This window comes from Neoarius graeffei, chromosome 7, assembly GCF_027579695.1.
Source record: "Neoarius graeffei isolate fNeoGra1 chromosome 7, fNeoGra1.pri, whole genome shotgun sequence".
NCBI lineage: Eukaryota > Metazoa > Chordata > Actinopteri > Siluriformes > Ariidae > Neoarius > Neoarius graeffei.
This window is the reverse complement of record NC_083575.1, coordinates 51,883,505-51,907,344: the sequence shown is the minus strand read 5'-3', so window position 1 is coordinate 51,907,344 and position 23,840 is coordinate 51,883,505. Positions and strand designations below refer to the sequence as shown.

Sequence of the window (23,840 nt, the reverse complement as noted above, 5' to 3'; positions counted from 1 at the left end):
TACATTTTAAATACAGTAATATTGTAATGTAACTAATTACTTTAAAATGGCAGTAACAAGTAATAAATAATGCAAAACAGTTTTGAAGTAACTTGCCCAACACTGGTGCCTGATATTGTGACAGGAAAATGTTAGTAACACCGTGATGGTGGTCAAAATAGTATTCACAGTAACGATTACTATGTCATGTGCTGTTTTTTAGACTGTTTTGAAGTGTCTTAGTGTGACATCTTGCGCTAAAATAATTGTAAATAAATAGAAAATAAAAAGGTACCAAAGAGGTAAACGAAAGTAAAAAATTGTTTAACGTGTTTATTAGGGTGTATCAGTCAGGGGCGGATCTAGAAAAATATTTATGGGGTGGCAAGAGGGGGGCAGGAATTTTTGAGGGGTGGCAACGTATTACAGACATATATATACTGAATTTAATCACAGTTATCACAGTTTGATGACAAATAGTATGTACACACTACAAAAGGGCATGGGCTGCCATTGACAAACTCATACAGACAAACTTAATCTCATGCTTTTATTGTTCACGAAGAACACACATTCTCAGATGAGGTCTATACTGTTTCTGGACAGTTTTATACTGTATATGCAAAAGAACAGACACTAAAAAACAACAACAATAACAACACTGCTTCAAGTTCAGCATGATTTAAACCATTTACACCAGTGTCACATTTTATAGTTTTTTTTTTCTCACGCTTTGTAAAGGCTCACCAGTGAGCATAACATGAACTTGTCATGATTCAAAGTAACTTTACAATGTTTTCCTTGACAGACGTTGAATCAATATTAACTTTTGTGGCCGACTTTATACAAAACTAATGTCAGACCTAGCTAACATTACATGTAAAGATAGCTAAATAATGTTCTCCAACCTGATTTTTATCCTCTCAAAATCAGCATCGCAACTATGCTAGCACTGTTCATTCATTATAATTTAATTTCTTGATAGATAGTTAATCAGCTTTTACCTCTTTCCTCCCGTGTCTCCTTTCCTCGCGACTCCTGGCTGCCTCGCTTCGTGCCTCTCAATTTTCCAAAACAACCAATCTCTGGCGTTATCTCGTGCTGCATTCGCCGCAGTTGGACATTAGAAATTTGCGCACGTAAATGTCAAATTGGCTGTAATTTTTCTTTGAATTCGTCGCTGCAAACTGGGGTGGCAGCAGGGGTGGCAAGGCTTTCTTTTAGGGTGGCATTTGCCACCCTATGCCATCCCGGTAGATCTGCCCATGGTATCAGTTGCCCCCTAAAAATGAAAAGTTCCTCCGATCATGATGCATTTTTGTTTTTATGTTCCTTTTGGTAAGAAAACACACTGGGTGAAATATTTTGACAAAATTCAAAAGTTTAATGGTGGCACCAGGAGCTCAAAGTTATGGAAAAAGCTGCTATTTTATGACTTTTATGACAAAATTTCGATCACTTTTCATGAAACATTATGGCACCTTATCGAGTATACCAAATATCTTAGATACACATTTTTAGTACATATTCTAAGTATATTATCAAGCACAGTTTGAGTTTTAGCTGTTCATTGAATCATTGTTCAACTACTTTTAGACAATACAAATGTATTATGAATCACATTAATGCTTCTCAATCCCTTGCGAAGGTTCTTAACATGATCTCTGGGTCGCAAGAAATCAATAAATGGAGTCCAACATTGTGATTCAAACCTTACGCGAAAACATAAAATAAGCGTTTTTTGGCAAAAAAAAAAAAAAATGAACCTCATGGTGCCACCATTAGACTTTTGAATATGGTCAAAACATTTTACAGGATGTCTTTATTGGTGAAAAGGAACACCCAAACAAAAATGCATCAGATTTTATGAAAGTGAGGGCAACTGATGCACCCTAGTGTTTATATTATTATTATTGCTACTACTTCCCTGTCAACTTGTAGGAAAACCGGAAGTTCCGCCGAAAAGCATTATGGTGATTGTAGTTTATTATTACACCGCTACAACGTGTACAAGTAAAACACCCGCTACACGGTTATGGCATTTAGTTTTAATTTCGATATTTCCTCGCAGATGAAACAGTGCTGTAACCAAGACATTCAGAAGGAGAAAGAAGAAAATGGAAATGTAGATACTGCGAAGAACCAGAGTCAGGTGAAGGTAAGTAGCCAGCCAGCTAGCTGCACTTAGAAAAGGGTTGCTTTACAATCAGGGTGCAGATTGTGTCACAGGGGTCCAGAATTCAGATTGATTCATACTGGTTCTTGTACCAGTTTTTAAGTGAAGGACAAGTTAAAGAACAGATTTCAGGTAATTTTTTGACATGTGTGTGTGTGTGGTAGTTTTGTGTAATCTGCTATAAGATAAAGAAGCTTAAGTGTAGCTTTAAGCAGGGCTGGGAGAAACAAATGAAGTGATTCTTGGAGAGGACTTTTTTTTTTTGACAATTCAGAATCCACTGCTTCCATAGTGCTTTTAAATATAAGGCTGTAAGCTTTGTGTTAGTTGTCTCTAATATTTATGTCCCAATATCTTGACCACATTTTAGGATGAAAATAATCATTTTAGATATGTTATTTTATATTGAAAAATTAGCTGTCTCGGAGAGGAGATTTTTTTGACACAATTACATACTAATTTGATCAAAATAGTCTGAAAACTTACTGGCATTCAACATTAAAACTTAACTATGTTTCCAATGATATGGAACCAAATATGTGTTTTATGGTATAAAGAATGATTTAAGTGCATCCCTTTTGGAGCTACCTGTGGTCAAAAAAGCACTTTTTCTAAATGACACGAGTAATTTTGCTAAATATGACATATATTGCCATCTCATCTCATTATCTCTAGCCGCTTTATCCTGTTCTACAGGGTCGCAGGCAAGCTGGAGCCTATCCCAGCTGACTACGGGTGAAAGGCGGGGTACACCCTGGACAAGTCGCCAGGTCATCACAGGGCTGACACATAGACACAGACAACCATTCACACTCACATTCACACCTACGGTCAATTAAGGCTACGTTTACATTAGACCGTATCTGTCTCGTTTTCTTCGCAGATGCACTGTCCGTTTACATTAAACCGCCTGGAAACGCCGGGAAACGGGAATCCGCCAGGGTCCACGTATTCAATCCAGATCGTGTCAGATCCGGTGCTGTGTAAACATTCAGAATACGCGGATACGCTGTGCTGAGCTCTAGCTGGCATCTCATTGGACAATGTCACTGTGACATCCACCTTCCTGATTCGCTGGCGTTGGTCATGTGACGCGACTGCTGAAAAACGGCGCGGAGTTCCGCCTTGTATCACCTTTCATTAAAGAGTATAAAAGTATGAAAATACTGCAAATACTGATGCAAATACTGCCCATTGTGTAGTTATGATTGTCTTTAGGCTTGCCATCCTTCCACTTGCAAGTGGTAAGTGATATGCGCTGGGATCACACACACAGCGGCTCAGTCCCGAAAACACTGCTAGTGTGCTTCACTCGCACGCTCTGTGAGCTGCGCAGGGCCGGAGTGCGCACCCTCCAGAGGGCACTCGCTGTTCAGGGCGGAGTGATTTGGAGCGCAGGATGCCTGCGGAGCCGAGCGTATCCGTGTATTGGTATTGTTGTGTGCATGCAAATCGTGTATTGGTGTTGCTGTGTGCACACTAATCGTTTTAAAAACGTTAATCTGATGATCCGCTGATACGGTCTAATGTAAACATGGGCTTAGAGTCACCAGTTAACCTAACCTGCATGTCTTTGGACTGTGGGGGAAACCGGAGCACCCGGAGGAAACCCACGCGGACACGGGAAGAACATGCAAACTCCGCACAGAAAGGCCCTCGCCGGCCACGGGGCTCTCGCTGGACCTTCTTGCTGTGAGGCAACAGCGCTAACCACTACACCACCGTGCCACCATATATTGCCATACATTCACCAAAAATAACATTATCACCAATTTTTTTTTTGCATGGTAAATAGAGCTATCACAATAAACAACCAAGTTTATTTAGTGAAGCCTTTTGATATTGAAGATAATAAGTGTTAAACGTGATTTTTAGCTTGCGTACCCTGATTGTAAAACAACCCAAAAGCATGTCGCCAGTTACATCCATACTTCGGTGTTGCTTGTTTTCCTTAAGGCGATATAACCCTTGATTTCAACTTTTCTGCACATACAGGAGACCAGTGCACGTAAGAAAGTGAAGGAAGCCCATGAGCATAAACCTGCATCAGATCTTCTCTCCCATATTGAGAACTCAGTCACTGAGACAGTCACTATAGGTACATTATCACCTCTGCTTTTCCTCAATGAGTCTGTATTTGAGCAAACTGCCCCTGAACGAGAGGATGCTGAGAAGGTCCTGTCTCAAACCATCACCCAAAACTCTGATCTTATAACCGGAGTGTACGAAGGAGGTCTTAAAATCTGGGAAGGCACCCATGATCTGCTCGAGTATGTTGATGATGAAGGAGAGATGTTCTCTGGAAAAAGGGTGCTGGACCTGGGCTGTGGAGCTGGGCTTCTTGGCATTCTTGCGTTAAAGAGAGGTGCGAGCAAAGTCCACTTCCAGGATTATAACAGCACTGTGATTGAGCAGCTCACCATTCCAAATGTGTTCCTCAACTGTGAGGAAGAGGGTGGTGATGAGAATAGAGCAAATGAAGACGGCAGCCCGGCAGCTAAACGAAGATCCATGGAGAAAAATCACGCACTCATAGATCGGTGCAGTTTTTTCTCAGGGGATTGGGTTTCATTTCTCTCGCTGATTCAAAGCCAAGACCCCGCACTCAAATATGATCTCGTCTTCACATCAGAAACGATCTACAACACCGATTACTACCCTTCTCTTCACGATGTGTTTCATAAACTGCTTGCTGAGCACGGAGTTGTCTATTTGGCAACCAAGTCTCACTATTTTGGAGTTGGAGGTGGACTGTATTTGTTTGAGAGCTTTGTGGAAGCAAAAAATGTCTTCCAAATTAAATCTCTAAGAGAAATAGATCAGGGACTTAAAAGGCATATTGTTTCTTTGAGATTCAAGAAATCACCCTCATAGTACTGTACTTTCTGTCCTTGTTTGATCACAGTGATGTATGTTTATACAGAGGCTGTCAGTCATTATTACAGCCTTGAAGATTAAACAAAAAGTCCCTTTAAAATGTATTAAATATGTTCATGTTGAAATGCTTGTGATGTGCTTAGCAATTCTGGTGCGAATGTGTTGGCTTGTGTTGTATTTTCACTAGTCCTGTGAGAAATTAACAGTTTTGTGGCACTCTGATGCCAGAGGGAGTTACACTCATGTTTAACAGGAAAGAAAAATAATTCAAACCTAAGGGACAAGTCAGGTTTTGCTGTTCACCCCTAAAACAAAAGGAAAGAACAAGAGCTTTTTCCTTCACTCACCATTTTCAAGCAGACTCCAAAGCAATGCAGCTGTGTGACAGTTGGGACAAGTTGAGAGAGATTTGGCTCAGCTAGTTATAGCTGAAATGACAAGCATGATGGAATTAGGATAAAAGTTGAATCTTTAGAAACTGATCTGTTTAATCAGAATAGACAGGTGAGGTGAGAAATCTGGACAGACTAAAGGACAAAAATGCTGCTGCATCACTTTCTTTAGATAGAGACGCAGCAAGGACCAAGGCTGACTTCAGCTTTCTTTCCAAGTGCTAATTCACATGTTTTAAATACCATTATTTTCAACCCTGGCAAATTTAACATACAGGGGAGGAATATTGATACCTCCATGTTTGTTCAAAACGCGCTAGCCAGCTAACTTTGAGTGCTGTATAAATCATTTAAAGGAACAGTCCACCGTACTTCCATAATGAAATATGCTCTTATCTGAATTGAGACGAGCTGCTCCGTACCTGTCCGAGCTTTGCGCGACCTCCCAGTCAGTCAGACGCGCTGTCACTCCTGTTAGCAATGTAGCTAGGCTCAGTATGGCCAACGGTATTTTTTGGGGCTGTAGTTAGATGCGACCAAACTCTTCCATGTTTTTCCTGTTTACATAGGTTTATATGACCAGTGATATGAAACAAGTTCAGTTACACAAATTGAAACGTAGCGATTTTCTATGCTATGGAAAGTGCGCACTATAATGACAGGCGTACTAACACCTTCTGCGCGCTTCGGCAGCGCATTGATACGGAGCTCAGATATCAATGCGCTGCCGAAGCGTGCAGAAGGTGTTAGTACGCCTGTCATTATAGTGCGGACTTTCCATAGCATAGAAAATCGCTACGTTTCAATTTGTGTAACTGAACTTGTTTCATATCACTGGTCATATAAACCTATGTAAACAGGAAAAACATGGAAGAGTTTGGTCGCATCTAACTACAGCCCCAAAAAATACCATTGGCCATGCTGAGCCTAGCTACATTGCTAACAGGAGTGACAGCGCGTCTGACTGCGTCTGACTGACTGGGAGGTCGCGCAAAGCTCGGAGAGGTACGGAGCAGCTCGTCTCAATTCAGATAAGAGCATATTTCATTATGGAAGTACGGTGGACTGTTCCTTTAAAGGTAAATGCTCGATCCTGATGCTGGGAACAGGCATGTTCTGAAGAAGCCTTTGTCACATGCACACTTAAGCACAGTGAAATTCATCCTCTGCATTTAACCTGTCTGAAGCAGTGAATACACACGCACACACCCAGAGCAGCAGGCAGCCATACTACAGCGCCCAGGGAGCAGTTGGGAGTTAGGTACCTTGCTCAAGGGCACTTCAGCCCAAGGCCGCCCCATGTTAACCTAACCTAACTGCATGTTTTTGAACTGTCGGGGAAACCGGAGCACCCAGAGGATGTTGATTTGACATCAGTCTGTAAACTGTGAAGGAAGGAATTTCATGTTGATGGGCTTTTCCTTTGGCTTTTACTAGTTGAAGGTGGAAAATTACAAGTTTTGACCAAGTTGAAAGCTGCATCATTGCCACTGCTGTCAGTGTCAGCAGGTCATTAAATACATTGGTTAACAGTTTCCTACATTACTGACAAAGTGAAAAGTCAAGTTAGAATTTCATTATAAAATAAATTAGGATAAAAGATTACACACTAATTATGATCAATAGGGCAGCACGGTGGTGTAGTGGTGAGCGCTGTTGCCTCACAGCAAGAAGGTCCGGGTTCGAGCCCCGTGGCCGGCGAGGGCCTTTCTGTGCGGAGTTTGCATGTTCTCCCCGTGTCCGTGTGGGTTTCCTCCGGGTGCTCCGGTTTCCCCCACAGTCCAAAGACATGCAGGTTAGGTTAACTGGTGACTCTAAATTGACCGTAGGTGTGAATGTGAGTGTGAATGGTTGTGTGTCTATGTGTCAGCCCTGTGATGACCTGGCGACTTGTCCAGGGTGTACCCCGCCTTTCGCCCGTAGTCAGCTGGGATAGGCTCCAGCTTGCCTGCGACCCTGTAGAAGGATAAAGCGGCTAGAGATAATGAGATGAGATAATGATCAATATGAAAGTTCTTCATGGTGGATTTTTGCTTCAAACTTTTCTTTGGTTTGAACTTGCCATGTACCTATACTGCAATATTTTACTACATTTTCTCATCTCATTATCTGTAGCCGCTTTATCCTGTTCTACAGGGTCGCAGGCAAGCTGGAGCCTATCCCAGCTGACTACGGGCGAAAGGCGGGGTACACCCTGGACAAGTCGCCAGATCATCACAGGGCTGACACATAGACACAGACAACCATTCACACTCACATTCACACCTACGGTCAATTTAGAGTCACCAGTTAACCTAACCTGCATGTCTTTGGACTGTGGGGGAAACCGGAGCACCCGGAGGAAACCCACGCGGACACGGGGAGAACATGCAAACTCCGCACAGAAAGGCCCTCGCCGGCCACGGGGCTCGAACCCGGACCTTCTTGCTGTGAGGCGACAGCGCTAACCATTACACCACCATGCTGCCCATTTTACTACATTTTTATATTAGAAAACCTCCCCTTGAAGCAAAAGACTTGCCAGACAGCCAGTATTTGTCTAGTATACCTTCCAGGGGCTGACTCACCCTTTCAAGAAACCTCTGCGTCAAGTAGCCATTTTCAAGTCCATGGATATTCCACTGTTTAATAAATAAAAAAAAAAACCACAATCCGATGTCCTGAGCTATAGATCCTAAAGCGCAATGTGAAATTGAAGATATTTTATCAAAGTAATAATATTTAAATTCTTTCGATCACATTTTAAATATCAGAAAAAAAGAATATCAGGTATATTCTATGCAAAACTTCCATATATGATACATAGAAGAAAAAGAAAACGTTCAAGATGGATTTCAACAGGATCACAAACAGGTTTTGCTTCGCAGAAAACTAGCTGTATAGTGGTGACATCATTTCAGAACAAAACCAATGGACTGGATTCTGGGAAGAGTGAGTTGGCCCCTTTAAAAACAAGTTTTCATATATGATGCTGCTTTGAAATGTTACACCAGTGTATATTTAGACAGTTTTACAACAATAGACATGAAACAGACACTCCATCACATTTGATTCACATGTGTATTACACTTTTATTGGTCTACTCCATGTGGTACTGCATAACAATTCACTATACTCGGAAATGGCTGCATTTTTGTCTTTACAATCTGAAACAAGACAAACCTTTGTGAACAAAAGTGCTCAGCATCTGAAGATATCAGACTAATTTAGAAGAACCCATCATGTTAAGTAATGTGGTGGTCCACAATGGTATTTGGTCAATAAATACTTTTCATAAGTAAATCAGTTAGATATATTTAACTACCGATGTGACAACATTAATATGGAAGCTTCCAAACATGCACTGAATCATGGTGTTAAATGAGTTTAGAAGCCATTTCTTTGAATATTTCAGTGCTTTTAAACAACTGGTCTATGGAAGTAAACTACTTTTTGGCTTTGCCCTGTGCTGCCACAGCCTCCATGGCCTTTCGCACAGTCTCCTCATCTCCCAGGAACTGCATTGGCTTGATGGGCTTCAGGTTCTCATCTAGCTCATAAAGTATGGGGATGCCTGTAGGGAGGTTCAGCTCCATAATGGCTTCTTCTGACATACCTGTATGAACAAGGCCCAGTGGATTAGTTCCTACATGTGATCAGTGTACAAGTATATACCTGAATGCTCATTCTAAACAGTTACAAATGGTTTGCAAAAAGCATTTACACAGGTTAGGTATTCATGAAAATGCAATCAAGTTTAAATAGCTCATTTCAATGACGTAGGAATGTAATGTTTGTTGTTCCTTATTAGTGATTTGAAAGAAAACAATCCAAAAGAAATCCATAAATTAAGATATTCAAGTAAACGGGCAGCACGGTGGTGTAGTGGTTAGCGCTGTCGCTTCACAGCAAGAAGGTCTGGGTTCGAGCCCCGTGGCCGACGAGGGCCTTTCTGTGCGGAGTTTGCATGTTCTCCCCGTGTCCGCGTGGGTTTCTTCCGGGTGCTCCGGTTTCCCCCACAGTCCAAAGACATGCAGGTTAGGTTAACTGGTGGCTCTAAATTGACCGTAGGTGTGAATGTGAGTGTGAATGGTTGTCTGTGTCTATGTGTCAGCCCTGTGATGACCTGGCGACTTGTCCAGGGTGTACCCCGCCTTTCGCCTGTAGTCAGCTGGGATAGGCTCCAGCTTGCCTGTGACCCTGTAGAACAGGATAAAGCGGCTAGAGATAATGAGATGAGATTCAAGTAAACAAAGGAACAAGCAAGAAGTAGTAATATGACTGGTAGAGGAAGCACTGCAGTGGCTAAGCTGCATTACTGAAACATTAAGCGCACACCTCTTGGTTGTCATTCTGCCATTTTCAGTTGTCCGAGTTTTGCCTTAATGGAGTTTTCCAACATATATGAAGAATAGAGTATTAAGATTTACTTTTGTAAATTTGGTTTGGCTTACAAAAACATTTATACAAAACTTTGCTAAAAATTTACAATTGAGGCCCCAAATCTATGAGTTTATCAAAGTTGATGTGTTGGAAGCAGGAAAAACGGGCAAACTGCTGAAAATGTTAATGCTGGCACCTTTCTGTTTTAGCCAGCATCAACTTTTTCAGCAGTTTGTGCTACAGTAGCTCTTCTATAGGATTGGGCCATATGGGCTAGCCTTCGTTTCCCATGCGAATCAACAAGCCTTCGACACCCACGACCCTGTCGCCGGTTCACCGGTTGTCCTTCCTTGGACCACTTTTGGTAGGTACTAACTACTGCATACCGGGAACACCCTACAAGATGTGCATTTTGGAGATGCTCAGACCCAGTCATCTAGCCATCACAATTTGGCCCTTGTCAAAGTTGCTCAGATCCTTACGTTTCCTGCTTCCAACACATCAACTTCAAGAACCGACTGTTCTCTTGCTGCCTAATAAATCCCACCTCTTATGGGGTGGATTGCAACAACACAAGCAACGTAATTCACTTTACCCATGAATGGTTTTAACATTATGGCTGATTGGTGTATACATCAAAGGTCACAGTTGAACATAACATTTAATCAGTCTGCAAATATGAATAAAATACAGAAGTCACATTTAATGGTTTGAGGTTACAGAAAGCAAAAGTACCTTCCAGGTGCTTGACTATACCCCTCAGGCTGTTGCCATGGGCAGCAATCAGCACCCTCTTTCCCTGTTGGATTTGAGGGACAATCTCTTCATTCCAGAATGGAAGTGCACGAGCAATAGTGTCCTTCAGGCTCTCACAAGAAGGTAGCTGGTCCTCAGTCAGGTCAGCATAACGCCGGTCCTACAGACAGAGACGGTGTAGAACTTTTTGCCTGCAAGCTCTTAGCTCCAAGTAGTATACTTATAAATTGGCAAGATAGAATTGTACACTTTCCAACGTGCTCAGGTCGGATCTGATCATTATACAATTCAGTACCACAGCACTCACGAACCATACTGCATTGATACACCTGGGCTCACCTTGCTAATAATACTGTAGAAGTCATGATCTGCCTCCATAGGAGGGGGTGGGATATCATACGAGCGCCTCCATATCTTCACCTGCGCCTCTCCATGCTTGGCAGCAGTCTCAGCTTTATTTAAGCCAGTCAGACCACCATAGTGGCGCTCATTAAGACGCCAAGTCCTGTGTACAGGAAGCCACATCTGGTCAATGCCATCCAAAACAAGCCATAAGGTACGGATGGCCCTCTTCAGAACAGAGGTGTAGCAAATGTCAAACTCAAAGCCAGCATCTGAAATGGAAAAGGGAGGTGTTGAATGTACATTGTCTGGTTAATTGTATAAACCAGGCCTTTCACTTACATGAAACCTGCAACGGATAACATCGTAGACGCCCAAATTAAAAAAAGGCGCCCAAAACATGCTACCAAAAGTAAAAAAAAGTTGATTAAATAAACTTGGCTGCATAAATAAAACCTGATGTCTTGACTTTCTTCTTTAAAAACACCGAAATTAGCAAGAGTTAACATGCATTTCTTGTAATTGACGCGAAATCCGCACCATTCCCATGTTGTTCCGGGTTCGTTGAACTAGCTGTGAGCCTCGTGCAGAGCACGAATTCTCCATCAACGGCGATCGGCACACCATGATTTCGTGGAGGAGTGAGACTCGCGTACCAATGACCAGAGTGGGATTTCCACATTAGGTAAATCATCTTCCTTCTTCTTTTATATTGTTTGATGGCGGTTGGCAAACAGCTTTTAGGTGCATTACCACCACCTTCTGGACTGGAGTGCAAACCAGAATGTTTACTACCCTACTGTGCTAAATTCTCCTAATAATTTCTGTATCATTTAAAAACCTAAAAATAGCCCTATATCCCACATTATCTGACCTCAACTGCAATATCTCTCTGATACCTAGTTTCATATGATTTAAACCAGGTAAAAGACAATAAAAAGAGCTATTCGGGACACAACTGTGTGTATTTAAGATACAGCTTGCATCTTAAATACACACAGTTGTGTAAGTGTGGGTGGAATCAGTGACTTGGAGCTTGGTCCTCTTGTTGATGGTCTTAGACGCTGACCTTTCATTTAAACCAAGACCTTTTACCTGACTACATACTGTGAATTGCACTGCCAATTCTTGTGATGTGACTGAAAAACCTTGTCACAGGTCTGCTACAGGTTTGTCTCTTTGATGGCAACAGTGCAGAACTTGCTTTTTCATTCCCAGACTCCTTTCCTCAGGCTCCAACACATCTTTTAAATACTAACTATTCTAATTATTTTTGTCATGTACATCAAGAGGGATTAATGCTGTAGACATTTTACAATAAAAAGGTAAAAATAACATTCATAGATTTCTTTATTTATTCATAACTTTGTAGCTAAAAAAGCAGCAGCAGATTTAAACACCGAGCACTGGGAAAACAGCACTTTGCACGTGCAGAGAAGCCCAAATTACCCTGGATCACGACGGAAAACGCCCAAATTCAGAAATACAGGGTGTAGCCCAAATTATGTAATTGAAAGGCCTGTAAACAGTTTATCATCTGTGATTTGGTATCCTAGATTAATAATATGAGCAGTGTTTTCCTCCCCAAGTTTATTGTTTTGAGTTTTTACATTTTTTATTTTATTATTGGATTTTTATTATTGGATGAGGATGATCACCTGCAGGACCCCTCCCTGTGGCTCTTATTACAGAGCATTTGGTCCTGAACAGTTAAAGGGGTCATATTTAAGTCTTTCGCATTTTAGAACAATTTTTACAATAAAAACTGCACTACTTTTTTTTTTTAACACTTTAAAGTGTGCGCGCGCGCGCGGGGGGGTCCTGTTAGCATACCCGCCAACCCTCCCGATTTCGGTGGAAGGCTCACGATTTTAGCCTCCGTCTCCCGATTGTATTTGTTAAAAACTGGATAATCTCCCGGTTTTGGGAAATCCCTACCGCCAAGTTAAAAATACTCCTGATTATGTCCAACCAGAATCGTATGAGAAACACTGCTGACGTCAACTGATTTTTAACCAATCAACGAACAGAACGACAGTCACTTCCGTAATGTAGGATTCACCCAGCCTGTCCGACATTTTTTTTTTACAAGCAGTCATTCATCATGGCAACTAAACAGCAAAAATATGACTGCAAATACCAGGTTGCATGGGAGAATGAATTTCCATGGAAAAGCAAACGTTCGACCAGCCAGACAAACGCATTTTGCAAGGTAAGCGATTCACTGACTGCATGGGTCAAAGTTTAGAAGTCTGTATGTTTACATCCGGGTCTCGCAAATTTATTTCAGTTGGAAAGTTTTTAACGCTGGGTCGGGTGGCCGTAACTATCGAATTTGTTTGGTGAGTGTATTTGAATAGTGTGGTAGTGTCTTAATGCTATTTTGAATTTATGTTTGAAAGTTTTAAGTGAAAGTTTACAAGTGAATTATCTGGAAAGTGATTGATTTTGATCGAGTTTTGAGGTTTTAAGTGAAAGATTACTAGTGAGTGTATTTTGGTTGTACTAAAATGTTGCATTCGAGTGAATTTCTTTGCGGAGTATATTTTGATAGTATGGTAGTATTTATAGTGCCATTTTTAAATTTTTGTTTGAAAACTTTCAAAGTCTGCAAATGAGCAAATTCCTTTGATGCATTCCGACAGGATTTGGATAGGATTTCTAGTGCTTTTTAAAAATTCTGCTGGAAAGTGTTTAGTGAGAGAGATGCATTTTAGTAGTACTAAGACAGTGTATTTAATTGTTACTATTTTGGTTAAATCTTAATAAAATTTTATTTTAAGGAACAGTCCACCATACTTCCATAATGAAATATGCTCTTATCTGAATTGAGACGAGCTGCTCCGTACCTCTCCGAGCTTTGCGCGACCTCCCAGTCAGTCAGACGCGCTGTCACTCCTGTTAGCAATGTAGCTAGGCTCAGTATGGCCAATGGTATTTTTTGGGGCTGTAGTTAGATGCGACCAAACTCTTCCGCGTTTTTCCTGTTTACATAGGTTTATATGACCAGTGATATGAAACAAGTTCAGTTGCACAAATTGAAACGTGGCGATTTTCTATGCTATGGAAAGTCCGCACTACAATGACAGGCGTACTAACACCTTCTGCGCGCTTCGGCAGCGCATTGATACGGAGCTCAGATATCAATGTGCTGCCGAAGCGCGCAGAAGGTGTTAGTACGCCTGTCAGTATAGTGTGGACTTTCCATAGCATAGAAAATCGCTACGTTTCAATTTGTGTAACTGAACTTGTTTCATATCACTGGTCATATAAACCTATGTAAACAGGAAAAACGCGGAAGAGTTTGGTCGCATCTAACTACAGCCCCAAAAAATACCATTGGCCATGCTGAGCCTAGCTACATTACTAACAGGAGTGACAGCGCGTCTGACTGCGTCTGACTGACTGGGAGGTCGCGCAAAGCTCGGACAGGTACGGAGCAGCTCGTCTCAATTCAGATAAGAGCATATTTCATTATGGAAGTACGGTGGACTGTTCCTTTAATTTATATATGATAGTTCTCTGTATTTTTACATGAGTGTGGCAGCGGGGGCGTGGTCAAGCGCCGGTCTGTGACAGGAGGGTGGAGCCGGGGAAGGTGAGTGGCAGAATCGCGACACCTGAGGATAATTAACCTGTGTTTGTGTGTTTTCCCAGTAACCGCTCCCTATTTAAGGAGGCAGAGAGAGAGGAGAGGGAGCGCAACCCGGGACCAGACAAGTGTGTGCGTGTGAATGAGTGAATGCGATTTTACTGAAAAGTTAAAATAAATCGCCTGCCTGCCTCCAAACGCTGTCCTGCCGTCCTCTGTGCTCCACCCACACTCGATACGCGCTACAGTGGTGCTGAAACCTGGGACAAGGTGGAGCACCAACCCAGCAGCCCCATGGAATCCTCCCCGTCCGCGGACTTGGTCCACGCCCTCGCCACGGCTCAGCAAAGCCAGCACCAGGCACTCGTCACGCTCCGAAAGGAGCAGGAGCGCCGCTTTGAAGCCCTGGTGCTGGCCCAGCAGGAAGATCGAGAGGCGTTCCGGCGTCTCCTCGCGTCGGCGGGGTCCACCAGCGCCCCGGCCGCGGGCCCGTCTCCCCTCACCATGACCAAGATGGGCCCGCAGGACGACCCCGAGGCTTTCATCACATTGTTCGAGCAGGTCGCCGAAGCCTCGGGGTGGCCGATGGAGCAGCGCACCTCCTCCCCCTCCTGACGGGAGAGGCGCAGCTGGCCGCACTACAGCTCCCCGCCGACCGCAGGCTGGCCTACGCCGACCTCCGCCGGGCTGTCCTCCAGCGCGTGGGGCGCACGCCGGAGCAGCAGCGCCAGCGCTTCCGCGCGCTGCGGATGGAGGAAGTCGGCAGCCCGTTCGCGTTCGGCCAGCAGCTCCGGGACGCCTGCTGGCGGTGGCTGAGGGCCGAAGATCGCGACGCCGAGGGAATCATCGACCAGGTGGCGCTGGAACAGTTCATCGCCCGCTTACCAGCTGGAACCGCGGAGTGGGTCCAGTGCCACCGCCCGGCGTCACTGGATCAGGCCGTGGGACTGGCGGAGGATCATCTGGCGGCTGTTCCGGCAGCAGGACAGCGGACGGCAGCATCTTCTTTCTCCTCTCCTCTCTCTCTTTCTGCCCCCCCTCCTCCCGTGTCCCGTCCTCGCCCCATTCCCCCACCGCGGAGGCGGGGGCCGGCTCCACCCCAGCCGGCCTGCCGCACCCGTGGTGCCCTCCCGTTTCTCCCTTCTGTGTCTGTCTCTCCCCCCCTCAGGTGAGTGAGCCCCAGAGCACAGCTGCAGAGGGAAGGCCCGGGCCGGTTTGCTGGCGCTGCGGGGAACCGGGCCACCTGCAGCAACAGTGTGTAGCGATGGAAGTGGGGGCGGTGGTGCGGATCCCCGACGCGCCAGAGGCTGCCCTCGATCGGGCCGGAGCGTATCGCATACCGGTAAGTGTACAAGGGGCTACATATCAGGCGTTGGTGGATTCAGGTTGCAATCAGACCTCAATCCGCCAAAGCCTGGTGCAAGGCGAGGCATTGGGGGGAGCACAAGGGGTGAAGGTGTTGTGTGTGCACGGGGATATTCACAGCTACCCGTTGGTGTCGGTCCACATACATTTCAGAGGGGAGAAATCGATAGTGAAGGCGGTGGTTAATCCTCGCCTTACCCACTCTTTGATTTTGGGGACTGATTGGCCGGGATTTCGGGGTTTAATGCCACGCCTAATAAAGAGTGGGTCCTGCCGGGTAACAGGGGAGGGTCCCGGTGTCGCTTTGGCTGGAGCTGCGGTCGCAGAGCCGTCTACGTCATCTCCGCGACAGAGTGAGGAGCCACCGGCCCCTCCTCTTTCTATTGGGGAATCCCTCGCGGATTTCCCACTGGAACAATCGCGAGACGAGACTCTGCGACACGCATTTGACCAAGTGAGAGTAATCGATGGTCAGACGCTCCCGCCGGGCGCCACCCCGTCCTTCCCCTATTTTTCCATTTTGAAGGATAGGTTATACCGAGTGACACAGGACACTCAGACGAAAGAGCGAGTCACCCAATTGCTAATTCCAAAGAGCCGCCGGGAATTGGTATTTCAGGCGGCTCACTTTAATCCCATGGCTGGACACCTCGGGCAGGATAAGACACTCGCCTGGATAATGGCCCGATTCTATTGGCCGGGGAGTCGCGGCGACGTCCGTAAGTGGTGTACGGCGTGCCGCGAATGCCAGTTAGTAAATCCAGCGGCCATTCCAAAAGCGCCCTTGCGCCCCCTACCATTAATCGAGACCCCGTTCGAAAGAATTGGGATGGATCTCGTCGGGCCATTAGATCGGTCAACACGAGGGTACCGCTTTATATTAGTTCTGGTGGACTATGCAACGCGATACCTGGAAGCGGTGCCTCTTCGCAATATCTCAGCACGCAGTATTGCGGAGGCCCTCTTCCACGTCATCTCCCGGGTTGGAATCCTGAAAGAGATTCTGACTGACCAAGGCACCTCGTTTATGTCACGAACACTGAGCGAACTGTATGGGCTACTGGGTATTAAGCCGATCCGCACCAGCGTTTATCACCCACAGACGGACGGTTTAGTTGAACGGTTCAACCGCACCCTCAAGAATATTATCAAAAAATTCGTAAGTGAGGACGCACATAACTGGGATAATTGGCTCGAACCCTTGTTGTTTGCAGTGCGAGAGGTCCCCCAAGCCTCCACGGGGTTCTCCCCGTTTGAATTATTATATGGGCGTAAGCCGCACGGCATCTTAGATGTACTGCGGGAAAATTGGGAGGAGGGACCTTCACCGAGCAAAAACGAAATTCAGTACGTTATGGATCTGCGTGCAAAACTCCACACGCTCACCCACCTAACTCAGGAGAATTTGCGGCAGGCCCAGGAACGGCAAGCCCGCCTGTACAACAAGGGCACGCGCCTTAGGCTGCTGGGCCATAGAAGGTTCACGCTGCACGCTGCATGCTGCACGCTACACGTTCACGTGAAGAACCGGACCCTGGGCCATTAAACTTCATGCTTGGATGTTCACGTGTTGCGTCTGTTCTACTTTGACCGAGTAATACAACAATAACCAACAATATGGACTCTTCGGATGACGACGATTGCCTCATTCTGCTTTTACTGAGACAGAGGAAGAGAAAAAGGAACAGAATTTGGAGCCGAGAACACTTCCTTCTGAGAGAAACCCGTGGTGAATTTCACCGAACATTCTATAATCTGCTTGACAATCCTGATGAAGAACTATTTTTCAATTATACCATTCAATTATATTTTTTCTGAAGTTTTCCCCTGAAAGCATAGAGTTATCTCCCTAGACCCGTTCTGATTGGCTGGCGCGGCGGTGACCGCATGCATTGACTGGAATTTCCATCTTCACGCCTAGAAAAAAGTGTGCATGTTCATTTCATGCTTCACGCGTGAAGTGTGCAGCGTGCAGCGTGCAACGTGAACGCCGTTCTATGGCCCAGAGCAAGTCATGCTACGTTTGTCCACTTTTCTTTACACGCGTGTAGCGTGTAGTGTGCAGCATGCAGCGTGCAGCGTGAACCTTCTATGGCCCAGCAGCCTTAGAGAGTTCACTCCGGGAGATAAGGTACTCGTCCTGTTGCCCACGTCGAGCTCCAAATTAATCGCCAAGTGGCAAGGACCCTTTGAGGTCACACGGCGAGTCGGGGACGTCGACTATGAGGTTAGGCGAACGGACAGGGAGGGGGCGCTACAGATCTACCACCTCAATCTGCTGAAACTTTGGAACGAGGAGGTCCCCGTGGCGTTGGTGTCGGTAGTTCCGGAGAAGGCGGAGCTGGGGCCGGAGGTCCAAAAAGGGTCATTGGCATCGCGTACCTCTCCGGTCCCCTGTGGAGACCACCTCTCCCCGACCCAACTCACGGAGGTCGCCCAGTTGAAGGCCGAATTTTCGGATGTGTTCTCGCCCCTGCCCGGTCGCACTAACCTCATAGAACACCACATAGAGACGCCCCCGGGGGTGGTAGTGCGGAGCCGTCCTTATAGATTACCCGAACACAAAAAAAAGGTGGTTCGGGAAGAACTTCAGGCCATGCTCGAAATGGGCATCGTCGAGGAGTCCCACAGTGACTGGAGCAGCCCGGTGGTCTTGGTTCCCAAGGCCGACGGCTCGGTCCGGTTCTGTGTGGACTATAGAAAAGTCAACGCGGTGTCTAAATTTGATGCGTACCCAATGCCTCGTATTGATGAGCTGCTCGATCGACTAGGCACGGCTCGCTTTTACTCGACACTGGATTTGACGAAGGGATATTGGCAGATCCCCTTGACTCCATTATCCCGGGAAAAAACGGCCTTTTCCACACCGTTCGGCTTACACCAGTTCGTCACACTTCCTTTTGGGCTGTTTGGGGCGCCCGCTACGTTTCAGCGGCTGATGGACAGGGTCCTCCGGCCCCACGCCACCTATGCCGCCGCTTACCTAGATGATATCATCATTTATAGTAATGATTGGCAGCGGCACCTACAACACCTGAGGGCCGTCCTTAGGTCGCTGAGGCGGGCGGGACTCACTGCCAACCCGAAGAAGTGTGCGATTGGGCGGGTGGAAGTACGGTATCTGGGCTTCCACTTGGGCAACGGGCAGGTGCGTCCCCAAATTAATAAGACGGCAGCGATTGCGGCCTGCCCGAGGCCCAAGACCAAAAAGGGGGTGAGGCAGTTCCTGGGGCTGGCTGGCTACTATCGTAGGTTTATACCTAATTATTCGGACGTCACCAGCCCGCTGACTGACCTCACTAAAAAGGGGGCGCCAGATCCGGTCCAGTGGACGGAGCAGTGCCAGCGGGCTTTCTCTGAGGTAAAGGCTGCACTGTGTGGGGGGCCACTTTTACACTCCCCTGACTTCTCTCTCCCTTTTGTGTTGCAGACCGATGCGTCGGACAGAGGGCTGGGGGCCGTTTTGTCCCAGCAGGTGGAGGGGGAGGACCGCCCGGTCCTGTATATCAGCCGGAAGCTGTCGGTGCGGGAGGGGCGCTACAGCACCATTGAAAAAGAGTGCCTGGCGATTAAGTGGGCGGTCCTCGCCCTCCGTTACTACCTGCTGGGGCGCTCTTTCACTCTCTGTTCGGACCACGCGCCCCTCCAGTGGCTCCACCGCATGAAGGATGCCAACGCGCGGATCACCCGTTGGTATCTGGCACTCCAACCCTTCAACTTCAAGGTGGTCCACAGGCCGGGGGCGCAGATGGTCATGGCGGACTTCCTCTCCCATCAAAGGGGGGGGAGTCGGCTGCGGGCCGGACGAGCGCCCGGCCTGAGTCGGGCGGTGGGGGTATGTGGCAGCGGGGGCGTGGTCAAGCGCCCGTCTGTGACAGGAGGGTGGAGCCGGGGAAGGTGAGTGGCAGAATCGCGACACCTGAGGATAATTAACCTGTGTTTGTGTGTGTGTTTTCCCAGTAACCGCTCCCTATTTAAGGAGGCAGAGAGAGAGGAGAGGGAGCGCAACCCGGGACCAGACAAGTGTGTGCGTGTGAATGAGTGAATGCGATTTTACTGAAAAGTTAAAATAAATCGCCTGCCTGCCTCCAAACGCTGTCCTGTCGTCCTCTGTGCTCCACCCACACTCGATACGCGCTACAATGAGCTTACAGAAGGAAAACACATTTGATGCAATCCAATAATACTTTTCACTGCAACTATTTTAAGAAATTATAAACGTTCTTCTAAAGCATCACTTGTGTTATTTTCTGTGGGTCTCTGTATGTGTACAATATTCAGGCAGGAGATTTTTCAGCTAAAAATCTGATTTAAGACTTCCCTTTCATTGTTATTATATTAAAATTTAAGACAAGAGTATTATTTCAGATTTTTCACTCTGAGCTCTCTCATGCCTGATACATGAATCCCAGAACCCAGGGGCTTTCAAAGTGTGGGAGAGTCAGTGCCCCCCCAGAGAGCAAATAAACAACAGCGCCCCCCACCACAATTTTTGTTGTTGCTACACTTAATGTTCCATTTGTATTTAAAAAAAAATGGTTGTTGTACACATTTTTATTTTTTTCTTTTACACATTTTACACATCTGTGCTTTTTTAAAACATCTTGTTTTACACATTTTAAGCATCTCATAGCATCGTTAGCTAGCACCTCTTGGCAGACAACACACTGTGGCAGTGGAGCATCTTCAGATCCAGTCCATGAAAATCCAAACTTTAAATAATCGTGGTCATACTGCCTTCTTTTTTTGCTTGGCCCAGACTCTGTCTCCTCACTCACTGTAGCTTTACACTACCGTTCAAAAGTTTGGGGTCACCCAGACAATTTTGTGTTTTCCATGAAAAGTCACACTTATTTACCACCATAAGTTGTAAAATGAATAGAAAATATAGTCAAGACATTTTTCTGGCCATTTTGAGCATTTAATCGACCCCACAAATGTGATGCTCCAGAAACTCAATCTGCTCAAAGGAAGGTCAGTTTTATAGCTTCTCTAAAGAACTCAACTGTTTTCAGCTGTGCTAACATGATTGTACAAGGGTTTTCTAATCATCCATTAGCCTTCTGAGGCAATGAGCAAACACATTGTACTATTAGAACACTGGAGTGAGAGTTGCTGGAAATGGGCCTCTATACACCTATGGAGATATCCTCCAGTCACCAGTTCTCGTGCATCATGTGTTCTCGAGCTATCACGTTATTTTCGGAATTTCCGCGAGATTATGACGCGTTTTGACATTAGGGAAGCCCTTTTGTTTTCGTCAGTGGATGAGCTATTTTCTTGCCGAAAATCGCGAAAATGCTACGTATAAAGGTAAATATATACTAACCTAAATAAGTAAAAGCCTTCTGAATCCGATTCTAGCTTAATTCTTTTTACATGGTACAAATAAATTGAAATTAAAGCCTTCAAGTGAGGCCTGTTGTCACGGACGCTGGCTAAAATGTCATTCGTGATCACCTGCTAAAAATAGAACTGAAAGTAAACCGGAAGTGCACTTGATATATTCTGCTACGGTGCCTCTTTGGGACATGCATGTTAAATGTTTATTGATATTTTCATGAAAAATTGCAGTGTATAAAGGTGTGACATGTTTCCTTACTAGAGGTTTTTCTATCTCCATAGCTCTTGAACTCGAGTCATCCTGCCCAGTTAAGATCTTGGCACCATGATGACATGGTCCGAGCTTACCAAAGAGTAAAAGAAGATGGCATCAGCGTTTATAAAGCTGCCAGAATACCGTTGACAATACCGTTGGTTTTTTTTGGCATGTTCTGCATGGGACACCATACGGAATTCCGTGCCCATTTCAGCTGACGTCATATAGCTCGAGAACACGTGACGCGGAATTTCCCACATGTATTTTGAGCAAGGCTTTAGAAGTTTGTTTTTTTTTGCTAGAAAACGTTTTTTCTGGTGAGTTTTTTATGTCATTTATTTCAGAAAAATGTATTAGCGCTAAAATTAACCAACAAAGACTTCATTCAAATGCATATTTGATGCAAGAACTGTCAAAAGCAGCTTAGATTAACGAGAACCGGTGACGCCATGGTATTGCACCAAAAACCAGACATTTGCAGCTAGAAGAGTCATTTACCACATTAGCAATGTATAGAGTGGATTTCTGATTAGTTTAAAGTGATCTTCATTGAAAAGAACAGTGCTTTTCTTTCAAAAATAAGGACATTTCAAAGGGACCCCAAACTTTTGAACGGTAGTGTAGGTACTAAAAATTGATCCATTTTGTCTCTGGTAAAGGCTAGCTGTAGTTCGCTAAATGTCCGCAATAGTAACTTATGGCCCTTTTCCACTACCCTTTTTCAGCTCGCTTCAGCTCACTTCAGCCCGACACGGCTCGCGTTTCGACTACCAAAAACCAGCACGACTCAGCTCGCTTCAGCCCTGCTTAGCCCCTAAAACTCGCACCGTTTTGGAGTGGGGCTGAAGCGAGCCAAAGCGAGCCGAGTGAGGCTGGGGGCGTGAGCAGACACTCCCCTGTGCACTGATTGGTGAGGAGGAGTGTCCTCACATGCCCACACATGCCCCGCGAGCACGCTGGGATCTGTAAACACCGTAAACCCGGAAGGAGAAGAATTACGAGAATTTCTGAAGCCTTATGCGCCTCGCCTCATCTATACGCTCTTGCCAGTATCTGTCCGCGTTGTCGGTGACAACAAGCCACAGCACCAAGACCAGCAACACTAACGACTCCATGTCCTCCATGTTTATTGTTTACTATTCGGGTCGTGAGACTACCGCTTAAAAGCTCACTGATGCCACTGTTTGCGCTGCTTAACGACATCACCTGACGTCCACCCACTTTCGCTAACTCCACCCAATGTGTCCACCCACTTCCAGCCAGCGCGGTTGTAGTCGAAATGCAACTCCAACAGCCCCGCTCAGCCCGACTCAGCCCGGCACGGCTCAGCCCGACTCAGCCGCGTTTGTAGTGGAAAAGCGGCATTATTCTGGTTTATTTTCCCTCACGTTGCGCCCCCCCTGAAGAACTCTGGCGCCCCCTAGGGGAGGCGCGCCCCACACTTTGAAAAGCCCTGCCATAACCTATAGTAATTGACAGAACATCAACAATTCAAAAACTCATTAATTGTATAAATTTCAAATGGTTTGCAATTAATTGGGATCATTTCAACCGCGCATCAGACCCTTGGCCAGCTGAAAATGTCATTCACGCACTTTTCTCCCCCAGGAGAATTTTGAAAAGTTGGCCGGTATGTGTTGGGGGGAGTAGGGGAAACACTGATGAGTATTTAAAGAGAGCGATTCTCTCATTAGGCTTGTGAATGATTGGATTGACAGGACAGGATAAACTATTCGGCACATGAAAGAGAGCGCGTTCAACGGCGCACGTTCACCACCGATCAGATACGCCCCCTTCTCGCTATTGGCTGGCAGTAGACGAGTGGAGGAATCCGATTGGCCCGTACAGAAAGAGACCGTCTGACGAGGTTGAGACGGAAAGACACGAGTCCCGCAATGAATCCGTGACTGATGACTAAAATGTCAAATTTAAAATGAAAAACGTGTTCGCCATTGTCTTGTAATTGCCATCACCTTAACCTGATAGCAAGCGGTCACGAAAACACGAATAATTTACGGAACTAGCGATTACAAACAGCCTACTGAAGGGTGATGTAAGCCATTACACCCTAACCCCATCATTATTAATCACCCCAACATGTTTATTTTAAAAATTAAAAACCCACAAACCTTTTAAGGCCTGTGCGCCTCTTTTTGCCTCCTGAATCCCAGTCTCACTCAGGTCAGCATCGAACCAGCCGCAGAAGCGGTTCTCCTGGTTCCAGCAGCTCTCCCCGTGCCGAATTAGCACTAATTTATGGGAAGCCATTTATATACTTTTCACTCTTTTTAAAGTAATAACCGTAAAGTGTAGGTATTAAAAGCACGCTTCACAGAAGTCCTGCAGGTTGCCGACCTCTGAGTCTGCGAAAGCTCTCTCTGGCTTTGGATTAGATGTTCA

General features: G+C 45.6%; 2 protein-coding genes across 2 annotated transcripts; one reads left to right on the top strand and one right to left on the bottom strand.

The window, feature by feature from the left end:
* The first annotated feature begins 1,967 nt into the window (after positions 1 to 1,967).
* mettl18 (methyltransferase 18, RPL3 N3-histidine) lies at positions 1,968 to 5,157 on the top strand. The gene is made up of 2 exons (XM_060925903.1): positions 1,968 to 2,137; positions 4,151 to 5,157. The coding sequence occupies exons 1-2, from the start codon at positions 2,015 to 2,017 to the stop codon at positions 5,027 to 5,029; spliced, it is 1,002 nt and encodes a 333-aa protein (XP_060781886.1). The 5' UTR covers positions 1,968 to 2,014; the 3' UTR covers positions 5,030 to 5,157.
* A 3,313-nt stretch (positions 5,158 to 8,470) lies between these two features.
* Positions 8,471 to 23,840, bottom strand: pgam1a (phosphoglycerate mutase 1a). The gene is made up of 4 exons (XM_060925904.1): positions 23,570 to 23,840; positions 10,882 to 11,156; positions 10,522 to 10,702; positions 8,471 to 9,019 (listed from the first exon to the last, which is right to left on the bottom strand). Exons 1-4 carry the CDS (start codon positions 23,706 to 23,708, stop codon positions 8,850 to 8,852), a joined length of 765 nt encoding a protein of 254 aa, XP_060781887.1. The 5' UTR covers positions 23,709 to 23,840; the 3' UTR covers positions 8,471 to 8,849.